The 19,442-nt window shown below is 33.9% G+C and overlaps 7 protein-coding genes across 7 annotated transcripts; 4 read left to right on the top strand and 3 right to left on the bottom strand.

Moving 5' to 3' along the window:
* Positions 1-123: 123 nt before the first annotated feature.
* Positions 124-3,254, top strand: RO3G_02013 (uncharacterized protein; the record flags this gene model as incomplete). The annotated part of the gene is made up of 7 exons (XM_067656604.1): positions 124-288; positions 342-659; positions 712-1,311; positions 1,416-1,622; positions 1,674-1,822; positions 1,979-2,574; positions 2,638-3,254. The coding sequence occupies 7 exons, from the start codon at positions 124-126 to the stop codon at positions 3,252-3,254; spliced, it is 2,652 nt and encodes an 883-aa protein (XP_067512705.1).
* A 650-nt stretch (positions 3,255-3,904) lies between these two features.
* Positions 3,905-5,299, top strand: RO3G_02014 (uncharacterized protein; the record flags this gene model as incomplete). The annotated part of the gene is made up of 6 exons (XM_067656605.1): positions 3,905-3,939; positions 3,989-4,256; positions 4,330-4,554; positions 4,622-4,690; positions 4,744-5,064; positions 5,114-5,299. The coding sequence occupies 6 exons, from the start codon at positions 3,905-3,907 to the stop codon at positions 5,297-5,299; spliced, it is 1,104 nt and encodes a 367-aa protein (XP_067512706.1).
* A 368-nt stretch (positions 5,300-5,667) lies between these two features.
* RO3G_02015 (translation initiation factor SUI1) lies at positions 5,668-6,125 on the top strand (the record flags this gene model as incomplete). Its single annotated transcript, XM_067656606.1, has 3 exons — positions 5,668-5,701; positions 5,758-5,817; positions 5,878-6,125. The coding sequence occupies 3 exons, from the start codon at positions 5,668-5,670 to the stop codon at positions 6,123-6,125; spliced, it is 342 nt and encodes a 113-aa protein (XP_067512707.1).
* Positions 6,126-8,028: 1,903 nt separating this feature from the next.
* Positions 8,029-8,459, bottom strand: RO3G_02016 (uncharacterized protein; the record flags this gene model as incomplete). The annotated part of the gene is made up of 2 exons (XM_067656607.1): positions 8,029-8,164; positions 8,245-8,459. The coding sequence occupies 2 exons, from the start codon at positions 8,457-8,459 to the stop codon at positions 8,029-8,031; spliced, it is 351 nt and encodes a 116-aa protein (XP_067512708.1).
* Positions 8,460-9,658: 1,199 nt separating this feature from the next.
* Positions 9,659-12,222, top strand: RO3G_02017 (uncharacterized protein; the record flags this gene model as incomplete). The annotated part of the gene is made up of 11 exons (XM_067656608.1): positions 9,659-10,367; positions 10,421-10,614; positions 10,678-10,757; positions 10,809-11,301; positions 11,363-11,397; positions 11,457-11,525; positions 11,583-11,656; positions 11,712-11,803; positions 11,857-11,905; positions 11,961-12,076; positions 12,130-12,222. The coding sequence occupies 11 exons, from the start codon at positions 9,659-9,661 to the stop codon at positions 12,220-12,222; spliced, it is 2,004 nt and encodes a 667-aa protein (XP_067512709.1).
* A 1,560-nt stretch (positions 12,223-13,782) lies between these two features.
* Positions 13,783-14,498, bottom strand: RO3G_02018 (uncharacterized protein; the record flags this gene model as incomplete). The annotated part of the gene is made up of 3 exons (XM_067656609.1): positions 13,783-13,791; positions 13,983-14,117; positions 14,172-14,498. The coding sequence occupies 3 exons, from the start codon at positions 14,496-14,498 to the stop codon at positions 13,783-13,785; spliced, it is 471 nt and encodes a 156-aa protein (XP_067512710.1).
* A 1,370-nt stretch (positions 14,499-15,868) lies between these two features.
* RO3G_02019 (uncharacterized protein) lies at positions 15,869-17,015 on the bottom strand (the record flags this gene model as incomplete). The annotated part of the gene is made up of 4 exons (XM_067656610.1): positions 15,869-16,275; positions 16,331-16,555; positions 16,612-16,646; positions 16,786-17,015. 4 exons carry the CDS (start codon positions 17,013-17,015, stop codon positions 15,869-15,871), a joined length of 897 nt encoding a protein of 298 aa, XP_067512711.1.
* Positions 17,016-19,442: the final 2,427 nt, after the last annotated feature.

The raw sequence follows: 19,442 nt of genomic DNA on the forward strand, positions 1-19,442 counted from the left end.
CATAGCGTACTCGATGGAATTTTGCCTTTATTGTTTTTTATCATCTCCTGCAGTTTCTTGACTATCAAATATTACCGAGTTCATGATTATTCATTTGGTTTACCAACAGTCAAAACAGCTTCAATGTTTAGGACGAGTTTATCATTGTTGATTATTACCTTGTTGGAAATAAGTAGTTGGGCATTCTTATTTGCTTGGAGACTGGAAAGTATTATATTGGAAGACAAACCTTGTAAAGGTCCCCCTCTTTATCAAGTTATCAATCCTGGATTAGCATTTATTCCCAGAGTAAGTTATCATTTAAACAACACTAACAATAATAATAATCCTTTTTATGTTAGTTTTATGTTTTACTACTTGTTATCAAATCGTTTACTGTATTCAAATTTACAAGATATAGCAACCATCTTTTGGTGTTTTATTCAATGACATTATTATCAACCGTTTTACGAGGATTCGACTATTTTTTAACAGACAACAACTGGTTTATTTCTTCTTCTATTGAAAAATCATTTGCTTGTATTGACTTTGGATTATGCTTTATACTCTGGATGATTATTATCACTGCACCTTCAGAGTTAGACCAAAGAGAACTTGTAGACTTTGAAGATAATGATGACAACGTGCTTGTGTTACAAGATGGAAGAGTCATTCGAAATGTACATATAAAAAAAAGGTGACAAGCATTACATCTAACTTTATTCTATTCAGGGCCGTATGTTGAGCTTGGAGTCCACTGCTTCTCCATTATCATCCATTTCATTCAGCTGGATGAATTCTCTTTTGAAAATTGCACTCGACTCTCGCATCTCAGCCAACACATTGTGGGAATTACCTGCCCGACAAAGAGCAAGAGAAAATTATCGTTTGTTTGCCGAACAGTCGACTGCTTCTGTTAGCACGTATAGCCTTTTATTGCGCATCTTTAAAGCAAACCGCACCATCATTTTAAATCAATTCACCACAGCCATTGGAGCCGTTGTCTTTCATTATGCCAATCCTTATTTCTTATATCAACTGTTGAATTATTTCCAGTCGCATCAAAAGGATCAGCAAAATAAAGAATTCGGCTATTTGTACTGTGTAGCTTTGTTTGTTTGCAGTGTCATCAGCACTCTGGTGGCCTCGCAAACCTTACTTTGGGGAAGAAGATGGCATGTCAACATTGTACATATGTTGAATTCTGAAATATATGCTCATGCACTTCGTCTTAAACAAATCAATGAACAAACAGAAGGGGATGAAGAAGAAAAAGCAAGTCTCATCAGCCAAGACACAGAAAGATTGGCTGAATTGGCTTCCTATCTTCATGTAGGCTTTTAAAATCAGAGAGAAGAACGATTTTCCTTACATTCCTTTAGATTTTTTATACTTGTCCCCTTGAAATCATTGCTGGGAGTTTGTTTTTATATCAGATGCTAGGTAATTCGTTTTTAGCAGGTTTGATCGTGATGGTCATCACGCTGCCTTCTATTCACTATATCAGCCAAAAATCAGTGGTGGCTCAAACACGATTAGCCGATGCCAAGTCTTGGAGGACTCGTCTATTAAGAGAACTTTGTGAAGGCATGAAGACAATCAAGTTTTTAGCATCAGAAAGAAGATGGGAGGAAGCAATTTGTGTAAATACTATTTGAATTTCTATCTTGGAAAGATGTTGACTTTTTTATTAGAATGCTAGAGAAGATGAGTTGGTGAAGCTTATCAAAGTGTATACACAAAACACTATACTAGGATTAGTTTGGTTTGCTACTCCCATATTTGTAACAACTGTTTCTTTTGCATGGTATACGCTTGTAGAAAAGAAAACATTGGATGCAAGGTAAAGCATGAAGACCGACAAAAATAACAAAGTTGTCCAACTCACTCTATTTTGTAATAGTACAGCGTTTGTTAGTATAGTGTTATTCGGAATGCTGCGTGATCCACTTAATGTCGTTCCTCAAGCGTTCATGGCTTATAACGATGCATGTATTAGCTTTAGTCATATTGTTCAATTCCTAAATGTAGAAGAAAAGAAAGAAGATGATATGCCGATGCCTGCAGAAGAAGAGGATGATGACCTATTGGATTATGAAGAACAATCTAAAGTAATGCTCCAACCTAGTATTTTCGAATGGACTCACAGACAAGCATCCAACGTATCCTTCAAGTTAACGATACCTTTTCATCTTCAATTCCCTGTTGGTAAACTTTCCGTAATTTCTGGTTCCTCTTCAAGTGGCAAATCAAGTTTACTAAAGGCTCTCCTTGGAGACATGACCCTGGTCTCAGGCGATCCCTCTTGTTTACCTTCTCGCTTTTTATGTGTCGCCAATGCACACAAAAGCCTTGTACGTGATTCTGTCAACCCATCACTTTATTTACACAAGGTTGCCTACGTTGCTCAGATACCTTGGGTTGAACATGGCACTGTCAGAGAAAATATTTTGTTTTCAGAGTCTTGGGATGATGCAAGATATCGAACCGTCTTACATCAGTGCGACTTATTGAGAGATTTGTCTCTTTTTGAAAATGGAGATTTGACGATTGTCGGTGATAAGTCAATGAATTATAATAATGGTGTGAATATAGGTAAATAATCTATATCATTTTCAAAATGGATTAAAACTTGCTCAACTTTCTCTTGTTTTATAGAAGCTTTGTATCACAAGATATCTCTGGCAAGAGCAGTCTATTCAAAAGCAAAGACTGTGTTGATTGATGATATATTTCAAGTATTGGGAAAGGTTATATCTACATTTATATATGAAAATTGTATCTGCGGCGATTTGATGAGAGGCAGAACCGTAGTTGTGGTTGCCGCATATCCTGATATGTTCTGGGCTCGTGACGCTGCTGTCTTTGCTCAAGTCTCACGGTCCGAAAGTGGCCAAGACGGCTATGTGGCAGCCGTAGAAAGTGACCCGGAGAGGATTGTGGGTATGATCAAGCAAAGAAGATCCGATCGATTGTCCAACAAGGGCACTCAAGAAGCTTCTGGAGACGTAATCGACATGTTGTTTGAAAACAGCAATAATCTCGCTGGTGTCTTTTCTGATGAAGAATTCTTTGATGAGGCCTCTATTGTGCCCGGTTCTATTCGTTTGATTGAAGAAGAGAGCGATTCGAGAAGAGACTATGCTTATACAACCTATTTTTCTGCCTGCGGTGGATGGCAGTATTGGACATTTGCCATCTTGTTTACTTTGATGGCTAGATTAGCAAACATAGCTGAAAGCTATTGGCTGAAGGAAGGTAACGATCGACGTTGATTGAAAGCAACAAACAAAAATAATAGTTGAGTATAGATCTGGACCATGACATACTCGACCCATACCTTTGCCACAAATTACTATGTACTCGTCTATTTTGGTATCTGTCTTGCTGGCGTCATCTGTAATTTCATACGGACCATCATTCAGTATAGAGGATCGCTTCGGGCTTCCAACAGACTCTTTTTAGGGCTTCTGAGGTCTGTTTGCCATGCACCTCTTCAGTTTTTTGAAGGAACCTTGTCCAGTGAAATATTGGATCGATTCAAAAAGGATATGGAAACAGTGGATGCTAGTATTGGATGGCATATTGGCTTTCTTCTTCAAACAGCGCTTGGTGTATTTGGAGTTGTCTTTACAATTGGCATCATATTGCCTGAATTTTTTGTTGCTAGTATTATTGCTGGTTAGTAACATTCAACTAAAAAAAAACTAAAAAAAATGTTAATGCTTTCTCCATAGCTCTTCTTTACCTTTATATTGGAATTGTTTATGTCAGAGCCTCTAGAGAGTTAAAAAAGCTGAACGCCAGCAGTCGCTCTCCTATTCTTCGCTTATATTCTGATACTTTGAATGGTTTATTAACTATTCGAGCTTATGGTGAGGAATGGACAATGATGAAGAAAATGTTTAATAAATTGGATGATAATATGAGACCATTTTATACGTTATGGACAACGAATAGGTAAAATAAAGATTAGAAAGAAAAACTGATCTCATGTGTTTCTTTTTAGATGGTTATTTGTACGTGTTGAATTATTAGGAACACTTTTGTCTCTTTTCATCGCCATCTTGCTCGTTCACAAGATGGATTCAATTGATGCTGGTATGGCGGGTATTGCACTCACTTTCTCAACAAGTTTGTTAGAGTATGTTTATTGGCTTATGCGACAATCAACTACAGTAGACATGTATTTTGAATCTGTAGAGAGAATCAATGAGTATCTGAATATGCCACAAGAACCACCAGGCATAGTGGAGGGTTCACGACCACCCGCCTCTGTAAATTTGAAAAAAAAAAAAAAAAAAAAAAAATCCGTTAATTTTAACATGTTACTTGCTATGAATATTATAGTGGCCTACAGCAGGAATGATTCAAGTAAAGGATCTCATGGTCAGTTTTAATCACTCAGAAATGGACGCTGTTCTGAAACATATCTCTGTCAATATCTACTCTGGAGAAAAAGTAGCACTGATTGGAAAAAGTAATGCAGAGAAACACTCTTTGGTTTCTTGTTTGTTTCGTTTCATTGAGCCTATGGCAGGATCAATTAAAATTGATGGTGTAAACATCGCTTGGGTAACTAACAATAATACTGTATCTTTCATTTGCGTTTATCAATTTCTCTGTCTTTTTTTTTTTTTAGATTGGTGTTGAAGACTTAAGGTCAAGGATCACGTACATTACAAAAGAAAGTTGGCTTTTGAGCGGATCGGTAAGAAGCTAAGCATCGAATGAGAAGAGCATGTATTAACAGGCTATCTTTAGGTACGAAGTAATTTAGACCCATTTAGTGAATATGACGATTATGCACTATGGCAAGTCTTGTACAAAGTCGGTCTCGCAAAACCACAAGAACAAGTGGGTACAAGCAGTGGCAACAAGGATACATTCTTTTACATACAAGATCTTGATTACGACCTTGGAAAAGATGGATCCCGTTTGACTGTCTGTCAGAGACAATTGTTATCCATTGCCAGAGCATTATTACAAGATTGTACAAAATTGGTGATATTTGAAGAAGCTAATCTAAGCACGGAATCGCAAGAAATGATTCGATCTGTAATAGAGCAAGAGTTTCAAGAATCTGTAAAGTAGCCCTATAAATAAGTAGCATTTGACTTATCGTTTATGTTAGACATTGTTGGTCATACCTTATTTGCTTCGTCGGGTTGTATATTATGACAAAGTAATCGTGTTTGACCAAGGCACTATTGCGGAAGTTGATTCACCAATAGAACTTTTAAACAAACAAGGTAGTTTGTTGCAGCTGCTATGTGAAAAAGCTGGTATTTTGGATGAGTTGACATTAGATATACTTTAAAAAAAAGTAAATTTGTACTTCAGTAATCACATAATAAAATAGTAAAGACTTTTATATTCATTTTTGATATAAACTGAAATTGGCCTGGAATTCTCTTTGAAAGTGGATAATTATAGCCATCAATGTACAAGTGTAGTTTACTAGACATGAAATAAAGCTTTGTCTTAATATGAGCGAATACGAGTAGTTTATCAAATATCGGCACATTTGCCAATTAATTATACCATTTAACAAAACTCTCGCATTTCTATTAAAGCGCATCCTCCTAATTTGAAATGGCGATATAAATTCGCATTGATTTTACGTCACCGTTTAATTGAACCGTCTTTATTTTTCTTTTCTTTTCTTTATTAATTTTTAATTAGTACATGTCCAATATTGAAGACCTCAACGTCCCATTTGGTAAAAGATGAAACAACAACTTTAGATTACCGAGTAAAACTAACTCTTTATAAAAGATCCTTTTGCTGACGTTGATGAAGATAGTAGTTCTACCCAACAAGGCAATAAGAACATTCGTAAATATTAGAACGTTTTATTTGTATAAACACACAGACTAAACCTCACACTTCTTAAAGACTTGCGTATTCAACAGAGAAACGGTAGAAAGACATTGACAACACTTCAAGGACTTCCTAAACAATATGATTCTAAAAAGATTTTAAAGTCTTTTAAAAAGGAGTTTGCTTGTAATGGCACTATCGTAGATGACACTGAACTTGGTCAAATCTTGCAACTCACAGGCGACCAACGAGTAAAGATTGCTGAATTCCTTGTGGAAAATGGCATTGCTAAAAAGACAGATATCAAGATTCACGGTTTCTAACTAATAAAAGATTTGAGTGTGTACATAAAAAACTTGGAAACAAAAACCATTTTTGTATTGTTCTTTTTTCTTAAAAGTATGAAAAATTCTCTGCTGCGGTAACATCTATAAAAAAAAAGAAATGGACATTTGATCACTTATGCACCTTTTTCACCTCTCAATGCTAGTAGCATTGAGATTTTTTGAAACTGACTGTTTAAACCCAGATAAATATGATTTATATGCATCCAGTACATGCATTTCCATCTATTTTTTTTAATACATGTTATAATTCTATCAAGGAAAAGCATGGTTTGATGACACTCTAAGAGCTTAAAAGACAAAAGTAGCAGTAAAATGCTCAAATCAAAGTTCTCACGCCCAAATCTTAAACAGCTGTTCTCAGAGCTGACATTTCGTTCAACAGCCGCAGCATGCGTCAGTACAGTGCAATATTCGTTTGCATACAGTCATGTAAATACACTTTTTTTAGGAATTATTTGTGCTGGTTATTATTTTTCAGAGTCAATACTTTTACGCTTGTATGAATTAAATAGTTTGTACTTTTTCATTAATGTTATTTCCCTATATAAATAGCTTAAATATAATGATATCTCCAAGAAATCATTTCAAAGAAAGAACAGCCGCCCCCATCACTATCATATTCCTCCTGCACACCCTTTTCCTTAGTTGTAACGACACTCTTTCTTTCAACTGGTAAATAAAATTAAATGAATATTCTCAATATTCTTTCTAATAATATAAACAGAATAGAAAGAACAGCAGAAAGCACAGGTACTGTCAAATGGGATGGTATCTGTTTCTCAATTAAAGATAAACGATTGACACCTATCATAATTGAATTTTCCGGTAGTATAAAATTTAATAGTACAAAAGTTAAAGAAGAAGGAGACGAAGAGAAGATGATTCAAAACATGATGAAATATCTGGATTACAACAGAATTGTTTAACAATGTAAATCACTAATTCCTCAATATTATTGCAGATTTTTTAGTAAGCTAATAATTGTTATAATGAAATACGAAAGTTTCGACTAGTACTGTATTTTAGATAACCAAATTTCTTTTGAAGCTGCATATCTTTTAGATAATAAAAATACAATCATAAAAAGATCATTTTGTAGTTTCATATGCTCCACCATTATCCATGAATTAAAGACTTTGGTCAAGGAAACCCCAAAATTATTACAATGGAAGCAAGCAATTATAAATCTTGTTACTGAATTAGAAGATTCAGCCGTTAACTAACTCTATCATGCTGTAGTCTTGCTTACTATCCATTTCATATTACAAACTGTATTGTTTATAAAAAAAAAGTTCATTTTTATTGCTATTTCAATCATATATTTGTGTACATATAAATTTTATCGTTTTAAACAATAAACATACACATTTTAATAATTATCCTACAAATATACTGTATTCTGTTTAGTTTGTTTGATACCATTAGCCTGGAATAAGGACTGCAACATCCTAATAAAACAAAAATGGCTGTTAGAAGGTTGCTTCAAAAAAAAACCCAACCAAATCTACTACTGCACACTGATTTCAAATTGTAAAAAGTCCTACAAGTAAAACTAGTTTTGAATTCCTCAAAAAAACTCTGAAATATATGCATTAAATCGATATATAACTATATGTTTAGTAAAAGATGACTGATAAAAGATCAATAAATTAAAAACTCATTTACTTATAATCAAGTTGGTAGACTACAAAAGACTCTTTGCGTTCATATACAGACCTAGAGTGTAGAGTTTTTCGTAGAACTGCCTGGCACATTCAGTTATATGGGGTGGTGTTGTAACCGTAATCCCATTTTTATTCTGGAGCATGTTGTTTGTTTGTTTCTGTTGTCGAAATTTTATAGTACGGAAGAAATATGCGTTTGATCTCTCATCTTGTTCTCACCAACTCACGCCAGAGCGAAGAGCCAAAATACCCTCCGAATCTTCAGAAACCTGGTCAATTTGTGATTCAGCATGGTGAAGTGCAGAAGAGACATCGATTGATGTGCTCCACCGTAGCAGTTGTTGACGTTTTCTCTGTGGTAATGAAAATTTATTTTTCATTTGCGCCTGTCGTTTGTTGAAGTAATTCTGGATGAAACTTCTGAGAGTTACTTTAAAGTGATCCCATTGATCTGGTTTGTAAACAAAGTTTCTCTATTGGTCTTTGGTTCAATTGATGTCTCCTTCGCCCAGTGAAGCATGGATTTGCAGTGCCTTGCGGTCAATCTAGGCTTGTGAGCTGCTCTGTACGATTTGAAGTCAAATCGATCGATATACGATCGAAGAGTTTCTATATAAACAAAAACATCCAGCTTTGCTAGCTCCATATTTATTTTTTTATAAGAGGCAAAAGGATCCTCTCTAATTATCCTCTTCAAGTGTCTTTCAGTTCTTTCACTCATTTTCAATGGACGACTTGTTTGCTTATGAGGCAAAGGGCTTCCATAATCATCAATACTGGTTTTTATATCTTGCAAAGTGGACTTGTTCAATCCAACAAGTTCTGCAATCTCTTTAATCGTATGATGTGTTCTAAGAAGATAAAAAACCCTCATGTCATACTTTTTTTGTTTCATCTTCAGATATAACTAAAGATCGTGTACAGTCTATGGAGGTTCGAGTTGACATGTTTTTTTTTAATGAGTTGATGGATGAAAAAAGGACAACTCAACATTATTATGAGAATAAAATTTTCTTCCAAGAATTTATTTGATGTGATCGTAGAATGTCCCCAAAAATAAGCAACTTGTTAAGATTAACGTGGATGGATTGAGAATCAAAGCAATCACACAAAGAGAATAAAAACAATGAATGTGAAATAAAAGTCGGTCATTAAAAAAGACAGCTTATTGCGACTCCTGAAATAGTGCAAGCATAAACTTTTTTTTTTTTTTTTATTGATCGCACGTACGATCTACATGTCAGAACGTAAAGGGATACCTAATGCCTTTCTAGATTGGCTTAATGCTAAAAGCAGTGCCTCTTCAAGTCCTCAGCAAGAAGAGCCGGCAAACAAAGAAATGGAGCCAAAATATAACGCTAGAGAGGAGATCTTATCAGATACCACATTAAAAACTCAAACTGCTCACACACTAACCATGGAATCTGTTCGAATAGACTTCCCTTTAAAACCATGTAAGAATATAAATTTACTTGAATGAGAATTTTAACTCATAACTTTTTTTAAAGATCCTGCACAACTTCAAATGATGTCCAAGGTAATAAAAATGAAATTAGACATGCACTGACTGATCCAAACATGTTACAGATCATTCATGCTTTAAATCACTCGGAGAATGCACTATTAGAAAGTCCAACAGGTAAAAAAAATACAGATCTACTAATGATCTATTGACAATCTTATTATTTTTTTTTTTTTTTTCAAAAAAAAAAGGTTCTGGTAAATCACTTGCTTTACTTTGTGCAGCATTAGGTATGTAAAACTGCAGTTTAGGTTTAAAAAGAATTTTTAAACTGATATTTTATGTGTGAGAGGATAGCTTGGAGAGAGAATGAGCGTAAGAAAATGGCAGAACAAAGGGCAAAGGCATTAGCAGAAATGGAAGAACAAAGGTTGAGGGATATTGAAAATATTACAAAGCAATTATCAGAAGACAGCACATCAGTAGAGAAAAAGAGAGAGAGAGAGGAGATTGATCCAAGTGAATGGAAGAAAAGATTCAAGTGCGACGAAAATAACCCTTTTGATGATGACGATGACTTTCAACCCAACCAGATGTTGAATAGCTTTAAAACAGCGGAAGTCGCTAATCCAGTATCACCATCGACTAACGATACACCTCTTGAAGCAAATAAATCATTATCATCAGCACCATTATCATCTATTTCAAAAATTCCTCGCATTTATGTTGGAAGTAGAACACATAAGCAATTGACCCAACTTATATCAGAGTTAAAGAGGAACACACAATATACACCTCGCATGACTGTACTTGGAAGTCGTGACCAATTATGCATTCACCCAAAAGTGTCTAAATCTGCAAATAAAAATGAAGACTGTGTTAATCTTCTGGATAAGCAAGCTTGTGGTTATGCGCATAGAACAAAAAAAGTATTGGCCCATTCCGCTTTACAATCAACACTTCGTGTATGGGATATTGAAGATATGATTTCTCTTGGAAAAGAAGTGAGAGGATGTCCATATTATACATCAAGAAATTTGTTTGAAAGTGCTGAAGTGGTCTTTTGTCCTTACAATTATATCCTTGATCCAGGTAACACACATACTTCTTGGGGAAAGAATACTGGAACTCATGTCCTATCACAGTTATTAGAAAAGTAATGAACATTGATTTAGAAGGAAGTATAGTTATTTTGGATGAAGCCCATAATATGGAAGATGCTGCTAGATCTGCTGGATCTTTTGAACTTGACGATAGAGCATTAAGTATGGTCAAGATTGAATTGACACAGATTATTAAAAGTGGATTCGAAGTGAGCGCACATCAAATACTAGAATACGTAAGAAAAAAAAATGAAAAAGAAGAGACTTGTTTATTAAAAACAATATATGTTCTTTTGTAGTTATTTGATGGCTTATGGGAATGGGTGTGCTCTGCGGATAATGTATACGATATCAAAGAATATGAAAGACACATATGTGTGTAAGTATTCATCTCTTACAATAAATTTCCTTTACTTATCTTAATATACAGTTGGTCAGGACAAAAAATTATTGAGAAGCTTAAGGAACTAAATATTACAGCACATGTATTTGAATCACAATTTGTTCCTGCTTATCGAATTGCTTCTACTCATGCTGAAACAGTAAGAAAAGAAAGCGAAAACAGAGGACTAGTAGATGACAATAGTGAAAAAGAAGAAAAGGATAATGATGCTGAGGTTACTGTGCATCGACGAAAATGTTTATCTAATTCTTCGTTGAACATTGTACAAGGCATTTTTTTAATTTTTGGTTATCTGTTTCGGGAAGATAGTGACTACACTGAAGATTATAGAATGGCACTTATGAAGAGAGTAGACAGAGGTGGAAAGATTTATGGTGCTAAGAAGAACAATAGGAAATCAACACATGATTCTACCTGGGCTTATAAGTTGGGTTTCTGGTGCTTAAACCCAGGGATTATATTTCAAGATATGTGTGCAAAGACGAAATCAGTTATTCTTACTAGTGGAACATTATCTCCGGTAAGTTTATTGATAAACAAAGAAATTAGGGGGGAAAAAAAATACTTATATGCAACTACAGATGGATACATTTGCTTCAGAATTAGATACCAAATTGTATGATATACACGCATAATATCGACATTTACCATTAACTTTTACCTGATATTTTATAGCTCAGGAAAGCTTGAAGCAAACCATGTTATTGATCCATCGCAGGTTTGGGTATCATGCCTTCCTGTTGGGTAAAGTAGAAGTACATAAAATCCAGCATGATTTTTACTAATCTCCTCTTAAAATAGTCCTAACGGAACGTATCTAAAAGGCGTCTATTCAAACATGGAAAGTTTTCAATATCAAGACGATATTGGGGAAGGTAATATACACATTCACGAAAACAATTTGTTAAAGAAAATTGATTGCTTGTACAGCTATTTGTCAAATTGCTGAAACTGTTCCATTTGGTATATTATGCTTTCTTCCTTCATATAATGCTTTGGATAAACTCATGGAAAGATGGGCTGTAAGTAATATATTTATGTACAAAAATGTCTGACCCTAATATTTTATTTGCAGTTGACAGGCATCAAAGAAAGGATGGAAAGTAAAAAACTTATTTTATCAGGTAAAATAATATTAAAAAAGAGATTATATGCATCTACTTATAAAAAAATGAATAGAACCCAAAGGTTCTGATAAAAAAGTATTTGAAAAAGCAATCAACAGGTTTTATGACCATATTGATAAGGCCAAAAACTATTTAGCAGACGAAAAGGATGGCGCTATCTTTTTTGCAGTAAGCATTTAATTTTTATAAGTAGCTTCAATGTAAGTTACCATTAATAATAGGTTTATCGAGGAAAAGTAAGCGAAGGAATTGATTTTACAAATGAATATTGTCGAGCTGTGGTAGCCATAGGAATACCTTATCCGGGAGTGTAAATAATTATAAACTATGAAAGTATATATCAAAGTAACAATCAATAATAGCAAAGATATGGAAGTACAATTAAAAAAGGAATACAACGATATGAAAAGAAAAAAACATAAAAATAATGATGTGTTAAGTGGACGTGAATGGTATTCTATACAGGCCTATCGAGGTAATCAATTGGTGTACATTATTCTTGTCTCATTTTCTTACAAATTATTTAAATCAATAGCAATTAATCAAGCATTAGGACGGTGTATTAGACATAAAAATGTAACATTTTTTTTTTCCTTTACTCTTAACGATTTAACTCAATGATGTATAGGATTGGGGAGCTATTATATTATTAGAAGATCGATTTCAAACACAAGAGACCATAAAGGGCTTATCAAAATGGATAAGAGGAAAAGTACAGATTCATCACAAATTTAATGAAGGCATGTCCAGCCTAAAGAAATTTGTGCAGCATCGATTGAGTGTTGAACAAGAGCCTAATACAGCAATAAAGACTGAGGTTACTGTAACTAATGAACCTGCAACAACAACAAAAATACATGATCCATCAATTATTTCATCCAGTTGTAAAACTCTTTCCGGCGCTGATACAACTGAAATGATTTCACACATCCAGAGCTCAGCTAGTACTCATACAAAGGAAACAGTTCCATTCAATGGCAACCACATAGAAGTAGTTCCATTTGATAGCAATCCCGTTAAAACAAAGGAAAGCATCGAGACAGTTGATATCTCTATTTCAGTAGATAAAAAAACAGAAGAAATGCGCACTACCTTAATGGAGGACTTGGATGCCCTGATGAAAGATATTGATGATGATGCAAATTGTGAACAATCTCAACATGATCCACTCATTGATTTTTTTAACAAGAACACCAAAACTGAAGATAGCAACTCAAGAAAGCCTGTACTTTGTAAATATTGCAACTGCACCTTAATGACAGGCGATATGGACAATTTAAAACCTGTAGATAATGTTCATTTGAATTGTGTACTGTATTTAAACCAGAATGATACTCAAATGTTGGAAGTAGAAAATCCAGCTAGTTGGGATGCCCCCACTTTATGTATTAATATATCAGATTTTCCAACTGAGACTCAAGTGTACATGAACAAAATAGACAAGCTATGCTACCAAAAAATATATTGCACCTGTCGCAAATTAATAGGAATCATAGTATGTGCCGCAATATCACCTGAGAAAGAAGACGTTGTAGGAAGAGTATACCTTTGGGAGGACGCGGTAATAACCCAAAAAGAAAAGCAAAAAGGATGGATAAACAATGTAAAGAAACAGGAAGAAGAGGATTGGGACCAGTTTACTTCATCACAAATGCCTACAATGACTGACATATTTTACAGTCTACCATGATTACTTTTATTATTAAATCATATTGTGACGCCGATATATGTATTGCAAAATTCATAGATCATTGATCTCATTAATTCGTATTGTTTTTGAGTGGATGAAAGATGAGCTTTTTGATTTTGTTGTTCTATGTAATTGAATAATCTATTGATTGCAGCTAACTTTGTTTCTTTTTTATACTCAGTCGTCAATTCACCTATATTTTGTTAGTATAAAAAAAGGAATAAGCGTATGGAACCTACCACACTCTTTTGCCATAAGATCAAATGTATCTGATGTTCGAAATCGTATATAACTTGATTCTAATAAAGAATAAACGGCTCTCTTGGCTGTATCAAAGCATTTAACATCCTTTTGTTCTAAGGCTAGTGTAACTTCTCTACATACTTTGTCATCCAAATTAACTTCAAAATAACTGTTTTTTGCGATATAAGTATTGTAGATATGCTGTGCTGTTGCAATTTGCTGTCCTGCTGAAGTGTATTTAAATGATTCATACTGCTCTAATTCAATAAAGAAAAACTATATACAATGTCAACCCAGTTGAGTTTTTTTTTTTTACATAATCATTTTTACCAAATTTTCGCTACTGTATTCATCCAGCAAATGATATAAAAAGTAGCACAGTGGGTATTTTGACTGAAGGATAGCTTTGAGACCTTCCTTTTTAATCTCTTTTATACAGATATCATGAGGAGCATCTTCACCAAAAAATCGTTCGATCTTTTTAGTTGATCGAGCTGTTTTGAGTTTATATAAAGTGTGACCATCAAAACTAGGTATCAAATTTAAACTTAATAGACTTGACACAGAGGATGATCGATGACGGTATCTTGGCTTTGATTCTTCATTATCATTCGAAGGGAAATACGAATTACTATTAGCAGTATAGAGTTCAGTCATGTTTCCTGGACTTCTAACTATGGAAGGACGTCGTGATTTTGAAATAGATTTAGATGTTCTTGGCGAAGATATTGAAGTCGATACATTATTATTATTCGCATTCGATAAATTAATATAAGATGGTTTACGTCTAGTAGCTTTTTTCATAATTAAAAAAAAGTAATAATATAAAAAAAAAGCGAGTTTTTAGCGTTGTTATGACAATGGCGATATAATTCAGGAACCAATCAAATTAGAATATGATAATTATAAAACGAAAAGCCAGCTGTCATTTTGAACCCATTACGATAACAGGACCAGATGGTGACGGAACTCGGAAAGATGCTGATTAGACGTTACAGTGAGATGTCCAGCTTTTAAATGTAAATGAAAAACAGCATTGGATGGCTGTTAACAATTAATTTACTGGCTCGTCAGCTAGTTGAAGACACGTTTAGTACGAAATATTTGAAGCTCTTCAAGCCACATAAAATGGTCCTCTCTTACACAATGTTTCACTTTTTTTTGTAGAGGCTCTGATTGCACACGGTAATTACCCGTGTTTAGTTTTACAGTGCACAGTTTTTAATTTGGATGAGGTCATGATATAGAGCATATTCACGCAAGAGAAAAGTATCATTCTTTACTTCCTGTACTCATTTTTTCTTTTCATTTATATTATGTTTTAAATATAATATGTCCCCAAACGAATCCACAGTATCAACTTTAAATGATATTTTCAAAAGAAAAAATCGAGTTAGACACTTTCCTTGGGATCAAGAGTGGAGGTATAGGCAATCTTATATCTGAATGACTCAAGCTTTGTCAACGGAAAGCAAAAACCGAAGCTTTGTAGATTTTCCAAAATGGAAAACCTTGACAAAGGATCTAAGGCAGATATGTGTTGAAAAAATGCTTTCTTAAAAAATTTTCTCGGTGATTTATAGAAGTGATGTGACAGCTACTTTTGATGTCACATTTACGCGGAGTTCTTTTCCTTTGATTTTTTTCAACCTGAATTAATCCAGCCTTGAGTTTGCACAGGGTCTTGAATGACTTCATCATCGGCCTCATTTGCTTTCAGTCGTTGTTCTCTCTATTTTATATTTGCACAATAAAAAAATATGCAAATTTATATTATCAAACATTCAAATAAAAAAGATTTTAAACAAATTTGACAATGAAATAATGATTTTATTTTATAAAATCCTATATTTTGAGTCAATAGATATCAAGGAAATACACACCAATGGATTCTAAACAAATCATTTTATGCTTAAGAATGCATTTTTTTGCTTCCTTTTCTCTCTTTTTTCTTGCATGATAGCAAAAAAAAAAGCAGTTGTACCTATTGCTAACAACTAAAGAAGAAACAAAAAAGTCTTTTTTTTTTATCCGCTTGTGTTTGTCTGTTGAGGTGATTGCCTAGTCATAATCTTCATAACTTGTGGTTGTTCTGGCTTTTTCGTTCTTTTTGGTTTATTACTTCCTTCTTTTTTAGGTGGTCTCTCCTTTTTGGTTGATGGGTCACTAGAGGGTTTAGCCTCTTTTTTCTTTTTATTGCGATCTTTTCGAGGCTTGTTGTTGTTGCTGTTGTTGCCGTTGTTGCCGGTATTATTCTTACTTTCAGACGATGATGAAGCTGTTTGTTCAGATCGATTCTCATTCTTTCTTCTCGCATTTTTCTTGGCTGCTTTTTTGGCTTTAGCAGCTGCTTGTGCAGCCTTTTGTGCACGAAGATGCTCTAAAAGAGGGGTCGTTTTTGGCTTGTTTGCTTGTTCAGCAGCTAATGTTTTGGCTGTTTATTGATAAGTACATGTATGTTCATTCAAATAACTGTTTTTTTTTTTTACCTGTAACCATTGCAATTCTATTTTCCAACTTTTCAATTGGATTAAGTCCATCCTTTCCATCATCTTGTGTTTCTGCCGTTTTGTTTTTTTCTGCTTCCAAACGCTTCAAAAAATCCAAATACTCTGGATCTTCATCAATAGTTCCCTCACGACTATCCTTTGATTTGTGCTCTCTAGGAGTCTTTTGATATGGTGAAAACTCAACAACAGCTCTACTTTCATTACCTAACATATGTTAATTAATACAAATTAAAAGTAATATTCCTATATTTTTTTCCTACCACGGCTATCTGTAAACACATGTTCATCAAATCCTCTGTGAAAAGCTATAACTGCTTCCATTGTTTTAAAATGAAAATAGGCGCGAGAAAAGACATTTTCCTTTCCTTTACTAAATTTCCCAAAAGCAACATTTTTAGCTCCAAAATGGAGAAAGGCATTAAGGATATACTCACGATTTTGCAACCTTTCCAGGGATGTAAGAAGAATAATCTGTTGTTTCTTCGTTAATCCAAGTCTTGACTGCTTCCATGAACTCATCTTTTGATAACAGTGGAGGAAGTCTTCGAACAACAACCTTTGTTTTTAAAGTAGGCTTACGCTGTCTTCTAGGCTTCTTTTTTGTTCTCTTCTTTTTTTCTTCGGGTTTTACTTTAGGAGCATCCATCACTTGTTGAGTGGCCATTATGTGTACAAAAAATAAAAAAAAAGAAATTGGCCCACATATCTATTCTTATTCTTTGTCGGGGTTTCTATTATTTGATTATTAGAAACATTTCGCTACTCCTAAAAGATCATTGCATTTATCCAAGAGTGGAGTTTCACTTTATAAACAAATAAAAGAATTGAATTGTTCTTTTTGAAAAAAGATGTATGAATCAGCATAGAGATTACTTTGTTATGAGGTTTCAATAAATCATATAGTGAATGCTATCCTGTTATTGATTCGTTTAAGCAAATTGAAAAATGAGCGACTTTAGGAACAAGGGGAACAGCATGTGAAAGATTTTTATTCAATGAACATAGCTAACAATTTCTATAGGGTTAGAAATTGTAGTACTACCTGTGAAGAAACGCATTACGATATAAAGGATGTTAGATATACTAGTGTAGTTCACCATACGCTTAATCACCAGCAAGATGACGCAATAATTACTTTAACGTCAGAATATCAAACTGTGCTTTCATTTTAGATTCAGACAAAGTAAACAAAATGTTAATTCAGACGAGTATAAGTTATTTTCAGATAATGAGAAATTTTTAGGAACATCAAACATCGGGATGTATCAACTATACAGCAAGCCGTAATGTAAATTTGGATATCTTTACCAGTGAGATCAAAGATCTTTGAAGAAAATCCATTTTATATCCTGCAATATCAACCGTTGAGAACCAAGGTATTTGCCTCAAGCCAATAATAAAGCTGAATTGATGGATATCTCAATTATCCTCACAAAAGAAATATGATAAACCCAATTGCAAGGCCACCAATCCTAAAAAATAATATAAAACTACATAGCCAAAAACATCGAACATGGTAATACTTCTCAAGTCATACGTCTTTGACAAGTACGAATAAAAGCTGGCGCACTAGGCAGAGCAATCTGAAAGCTTACCCTTTTTATTCATTTTTCAAACTACTTAATGAAATAAAAAAATTGTAGAACCATAAAGATCCTGTTCTTTTTTAGGTTTGATAAACCAGCAGCAATGTGTAGTTTGAAATAAAGCAAGGTAGCCATTCAACTTTCCAAATTTTCCCTATCTGATTATGTCGTCTAATAAAGCAACCAATTATGTAAAAGAGAGCCGTAGAAAGAAGCATATCCATATTGAAAGTAGTAAGTTTGCAGATTAGTATATTTTTATTATCTTGTTCTATTACAGACCTATTTAATCAAAGCATTAATGTATAATACATGTGTTTCAGGTCTAAGAAAACGAAAAGAAAACGTTAAAGATGACAATGAAACCAAAGCTGAAAAAAGTTGAATGAAAACGCCAATGTTTGAACAATGAAAAATCCAGCGGTGATATCTTATCTTTTTCAAGCTGTACGTCTTGCGGTCAACCAGGAAATGTCAACGCAAATTCAAAGGAGTCTCAGAACTACAGGCCAATACTTAATGAATTTTTAAACGATCAGCTTGGTGGTCAATTTGACTGCTTCACACACAAAGTATACTTCAAGTCTGTTATAAGATAGTTTTGTTAAAAGTCACAAAGCTTTGTGAATTTACTTAAAACGGTATCTTTTGTGCTCAGGTATTTGTAAATAACTGCGTAGTTCAAAACCAAGTCTCTAGTGTTTTGGATGTCACAGCACAACAGAGTTTTTGGTACTCATTCTGTCAATTGATAATCGATCATTTTGTAATAAACAATGCCTTTCTTTCGGATGGAACATTTCTTGCTTTTGATGAATTGAAACAATACCCGTTAACTGACTATTCTTTAAAGAATATAGCGGTTCATTATCTGCAGCCTGCGTTACTGTTTCAACAACTTGAATCATATTGTTGAAAGTTTTAAAAGAGCCTTGTATTATTTATAGATTAATCTTAAAAAGATTTACCAGGTAAGTTACTTTCTATAAAAAGCTAAGGTCTGATATTCATTTTTATAAATATTAAGAAAAAGTAAAGGAGATCTACAGCTGTTAATCGAAAAGTTCTGCAGTGAAATCTTATCAAATGAAAACCAACGTGGCCTAAAGAACTTGATATGATAACTATTCAATATATAAATCAAGTATTAGAAATATGTCAGAAGCTTAAAAGCCAAATCCCATTTTCGCCAAATGGATTGAATCTCACCATCTCGTCCACCAAGTCTTTTAATAGGTTGTAGTAGACATGAATTTAGGGCATCAAAAGTATTTATAATAAACATAAGAAAAAAAGCTTCTATTATTGCCAACTTCTTTTATTTTACTGACATATTTAGATCTATAATTCTTGCAAGAATAAAGAATTTCGTCCAGTAAAGCTCTCAGACGGAAAGTATATCAACAGTATATTAGATTGTAAAGCCTGTCATATATTCTGGACTAGAGGTTTAAGTGCAAGTAGAGATACCCATGGCATATCATTTTCCGTCTGGGAATGTGAAG

Source organism: Rhizopus delemar, genomic scaffold, assembly GCF_000149305.1.
Source record: "Rhizopus delemar RA 99-880 supercont3.1 genomic scaffold, whole genome shotgun sequence".
Lineage (NCBI taxonomy): Eukaryota > Fungi > Mucoromycota > Mucoromycetes > Mucorales > Rhizopodaceae > Rhizopus > Rhizopus delemar.